Raw genomic sequence first — 4190 nt, forward strand, 5'->3', positions numbered from 1 at the left:
GTATAAGCTCGATGACTTTACTCCGAGTCTTGCGCATATTGTGGCCAAAAGAGAGCTGCGGCGGGCAAGGATGACAACCACAATTTATCGCTTCATTCATTAGACCTTTTTATATATTTTGTATCGGGTTTTTCGATGTTTATAAAGTGATAGTGGGAAGTTTATACAGATAATCGTAATTCCATTGAGATATAGTTTAATGACAAGCGTGTAGTGAGTAGTACGCGTATCTCTGTCTTACAACGATATATATCATGGTAAGTTTGAAATTCGTAATTTCGTAACTGCCGTCTCATCTGCTTTATGATTTTCAAAATTTCAACGTAAATAGTAATTGTTTTTCTGAAGCACAAGAATGATAGGATATTACTGAAGAATCCTAGATCATCGGATCACGCATCAATATTATAATATATCCATAAACACAAAGTTCTGAATAACACTTGACAAAACGGTGTTTGGTTAAACTATCCGTTGTTTGTGTTTGGTTAAACTATGTTATCTAGTCAAGCTTGCGATAACGTTAATGTAACAAATGCGTAGAAAAAAGTTGTCTACTTCAACCTTTGGAGGTACATGGATTGACAACATAAAAAATCATGAACATCATTTTACCAGTGGTATAATTGACTTATTAAAAAGATGCCCATGAATTTATGTTCATATTTAGTATTAACATTATGAACTTCAACTTCATTGTGTGGGTCAGGTTGAAATTCATTAGACTTCAATAGTATTGTCATTGTATTCTAGGATCAGCCGAAGATTGAACAGATTGTCGAACCCAAAGACCATTCGAAGAAGGATCAAACCTTCAGAATGGTTCACAGATATTGTAAGTAGGTAAATTTTAATTCACATACAACTAAAAATGTGTATTTTTCCCGAATATTTATAATTCTAGATCTAGACATGTTGAATTAAAATGGACACTAAATACTCTTTCATGAAACAGGTACAGAAATCAGGATGAGATTCACGAAATGTATGCAAGATTATAATGCTTATGAGAACGTTGATGCAGCAGCGAAATATCTGAGATCGAAACCTTCCTTATTAGCAGCTATAATCGCTGTGACCTTTGCAGTCGGTCTTCCAGTACTCCTGTTTACTCTTTTCGCAATAACAACCATTATCTGTACATTTACAGGATTTATACTTATTGAAGGTAAGCGCAGATAAATTTACCTTGTTGACTTGTAATACAATCATTTCATTGACCTATTTACGAATATTTCTAGTCCTTTCGCTCCAAGTGATTAGCTACGTTTTATTAAATTATATTTTACTCACAGGGACAATATTGGCATTCGGAACTATTCTCTTATGTGGAGTGCTGCTGTCTATAATAACGTCAATACTGATGCTCGGAACATGCCTGGTACTAGCTTATTACATCTGCCTTCAAGTGTGTAGTGTGTTTAAAAAAGTTTGACAATTTTGTGGTTTGTAGCTTTTATAGTTTCTACATGATGTCAATAAGATATTATTTGGACAGAGCAGAAAAAGCGAAATTTACAGAGATCGATTGTTGCGACGGACCTTGAATCAAAAGTTAATAAATCATTTTTTAAGGACTGAACACTACTTCAGAGGTTTTATTCAGCTCGAATTAGGTATTTGAAAATAGTTTCCCATCTACTTTGTTCGAGCATAAGATTTTACCCATATTGAGGAGTTACTTTTGAGTAAAATAGTACCCCTAAAAATACTTTTGAATATCCCTTCTTATTTACATATCATATCATTGATCTTGCGGCTCTAATCCCTCTGTATTATTGCTAGTGGGTCTAAATTACATTTGGAAATTGTACCTAACTTTCTATAAATATAGAAAAACTAATCTCGCTTTCACTATGAATATTTAGCTTTGTCCAAAAGCCCGCCGTGACAAATTGGCATCTTGTGCTCCACCTTGCTAATTATTTATGTGTGATGATGATTACATAGTTTTTATTATTACTATACTGTGCTTGGTTGGTTTTTAATCGCACAACAGTTTATTATTTTCGTTTACATAGTATATAAAGTAATATAACCAGATCTAAGAAACCTTACAAGTGAACTATAGCTCCAAGATATTAATTATCGATTTAATTCCTTTAATTTTACCCACCTGTTATCGTACTTATGTAATATATTGTTTGTCTTATTGTTTTACATTTTATAGTAATGTTTTAATAAACTACATAATGAACTATTTCCTGACATACGATCAAAATAATGTAAGTTATTTAATGTCTTTTTGGATATCAGATTGTTTTCTATTCAAGTGAATTGAAAAGTGATTTACCTAAACAACCTTTTACGAGGATAATCTGTACAAAAATCATGTTTATGAATTCAATTTCATACTATCACTTACTGTGATATTGTCTGCGACACACACATTCAAAGGTTAATTCAGTAATTTTAGATTAATTCCTGAACTTACTTATTCACTGCATTATTTTCTTTTTCTTCATTGTTATCAGAGGACTTTTTTTCCACTGAAAGTTGTATTTCTTTCCATAGAAGGTCGCTCAGCTCATTACTCCCAATATCGTTGTGGAAAGAGAATGTGTGAATGTAGCTTTTGCCGTCTGTAACAACTGATGTTGGCTGAATGTAAGGAAAATAAACTACAAATCTATACATATCGGGAAACCAAAATTTTTGTTTGATGTGACCCACAAAAGCATTACTAATTTAACATATACTTTCTACTGCCACCGAACTTCTTCCCAGCTCTTAGTTCTCCGACAAATCATCTATAAAATACCTACAATGAACCAATATTTTTTTGTCATAAACAAAGGATACGCCCCTTTCTTGTTTGGTCGAGTGCACCGTAGTCCCATCGAATCCTCGTAAATTTTTTGTATAGGTTGAATTTTTTTCTGGAACAGAATAAACCTACTGTAGAAGAACGTGTTTTTTAAATATGAATCAAGTGTCATATCATATATATTTTCAATAACAACAATCAATTATAAAATAAGAAGGAATATTTGAAAAGTTTACACTGATTTATAAATCCGTATACTTACTGTCCAAGGTCCAGGATGCACCGATCCTTCGTGCTAGGTTTGATTACCCTCATTTCATTGCATTTTCGTTCAAGGTTGTAATTATTTTTAATTATTTTATTCCTCTCAATTTCTAATTCTTTCTAAAAAAAATAGTATATACTCAAAATTTGTGTGATAATCGCTAGGTCAATGATAGTGATGGGTAAATTTGTTCAACACCATTACAGTCTTTGAATGTACTCAAGTTTGTACTCACAAGTTTCTGATTCTCTATATTTAACTTGGTTGTTTTTTCTTCGAGAGCTTCCTTGTTGATATTAAGTTTGTCTTTTGCTTCAGAAAGCTGAAGATACAGATCGTTAATTCTGCGCTGATCCTCTATAAACAAAATAATAAAGTCAGCCACGGTAGTCTAATTTTCATCATTTCAACAAATATAAACAGAAAATCGGTGTGGAATACCACAGTTCATTAATTAATGCGGAAGTTGCGAATATTTATACAGACAACCACCACTCTCAGATTAAAAAATCCTTACAAAGGATTCCACAAGGTTCAAATTCCAACAATACGTTTCTTACTGTTCAAATACTAACCAGTCAAACGCACATTATTTTCCGGAACGAAAAAATCAGTAGCTGACATATGCTGGGTGATCATCTTGCATATCGCCGTGCTGCTGGGACAAGGATGATTTTTTTTATGTTTTATAATATCATTCATATTTCTTGATGTTCGTAGCCAAAGCGCAAGAATAAATTTGTTTCTCTCAGAATTGAGCCGTCCTTAAATTTTGGAGTGTCTGGAATAGTATTACTGTGATAGGTATACACCCGCAAGACAGATCAACTCATTTATAAACAAGCATGACGAATCGGTAATTTTCTCGACTTTCATTAACTCTTCATAACATTTGGATTGATCAAATTACAGAATAAACACAGTAATTGCAAAAACACCACTTGGAGGGCCGTTGATCAGTCATAATATTTTTAAACTGAAGTTTCTTCCATAGCTATGCAATATGTATGGTTTGGACTCCACTGGAACATAATGATTTCAATATACTTTCACGCCATCTCACGGATCTTGGTAGAAGCTACAAATTATCTGTCAGAATTGGCTTTATTCCGTGCAACGTCAAGGTCGCCATTCTTCACTCTGTAAACAAACGAAATA

General features: G+C 33.0%; 2 protein-coding genes across 4 annotated transcripts; one reads left to right on the forward strand and one right to left on the reverse strand.

Moving 5' to 3' along the window:
• Nucleotides 1-117: 117 nt before the first annotated feature.
• LOC124182939 lies at nt 118-4077 on the forward strand. 2 transcript variants are annotated; one of them, XM_046570770.1, is made up of 5 exons: nt 118-257; nt 754-835; nt 956-1168; nt 1296-1381; nt 4027-4077. In XM_046570770.1, exons 1-5 carry the CDS (start codon nt 255-257, stop codon nt 4063-4065), a joined length of 423 nt encoding a protein of 140 aa, XP_046426726.1. In that variant the 5' UTR covers nt 118-254; the 3' UTR covers nt 4066-4077. The 2 variants fall into 2 exon arrangements, with proteins under 2 accessions (XP_046426726.1, XP_046426725.1); XM_046570769.1 differs by lacking the exon at nt 4027-4077 and adding an exon at nt 3945-4013.
• On the reverse strand, nt 1978-4172 carry LOC124182938. 2 transcript variants are annotated; one of them, XM_046570767.1, is made up of 6 exons: nt 4080-4172; nt 3608-3813; nt 3268-3389; nt 3030-3151; nt 2803-2879; nt 1978-2591 (listed from the first exon to the last, which is right to left on the reverse strand). In XM_046570767.1, the coding sequence occupies exons 2-6, from the start codon at nt 3732-3734 to the stop codon at nt 2431-2433; spliced, it is 609 nt and encodes a 202-aa protein (XP_046426723.1). In that variant the 5' UTR covers nt 3735-3813; nt 4080-4172; the 3' UTR covers nt 1978-2430. The 2 variants fall into 2 exon arrangements, with proteins under 2 accessions (XP_046426723.1, XP_046426722.1); XM_046570766.1 differs by lacking the exon at nt 4080-4172 and adding an exon at nt 3943-4058.
• Between the last annotated feature and the right edge of the window lie 18 nt (nt 4173-4190).

This window comes from Neodiprion fabricii, chromosome 5, assembly GCF_021155785.1.
Source record: "Neodiprion fabricii isolate iyNeoFabr1 chromosome 5, iyNeoFabr1.1, whole genome shotgun sequence".
NCBI classification, from domain to species: domain Eukaryota; kingdom Metazoa; phylum Arthropoda; class Insecta; order Hymenoptera; family Diprionidae; genus Neodiprion; species Neodiprion fabricii.

Bases quoted from the DNA above. Each gene is read 5' to 3' on its own strand.
- LOC124182938 (XM_046570767.1), bottom strand. From the start codon at position 3,734: ATGAATGATATTATAAAACATAAAAAAAATCATCCTTGTCCCAGCAGC. The intron at 3,152-3,267 runs GTGAGTACAAAC...TATTTTTTTTAG, and splicing joins ATATAGAGAATCAGAAACTT to AAAGAATTAGAAATTGAGAG. The intron at 2,592-2,802 runs GTATCCTTTGTT...AGCCAACATCAG, and splicing joins CGACCAAACAAGAAAGGGGC to TTGTTACAGACGGCAAAAGC.
- LOC124182939 (XM_046570769.1), top strand. The intron at 836-955 runs GTAAGTAGGTAA...TTCATGAAACAG, and splicing joins CAGAATGGTTCACAGATATT to GTACAGAAATCAGGATGAGA. The intron at 1,169-1,295 runs GTAAGCGCAGAT...TTTTACTCACAG, and splicing joins AGGATTTATACTTATTGAAG to GGACAATATTGGCATTCGGA.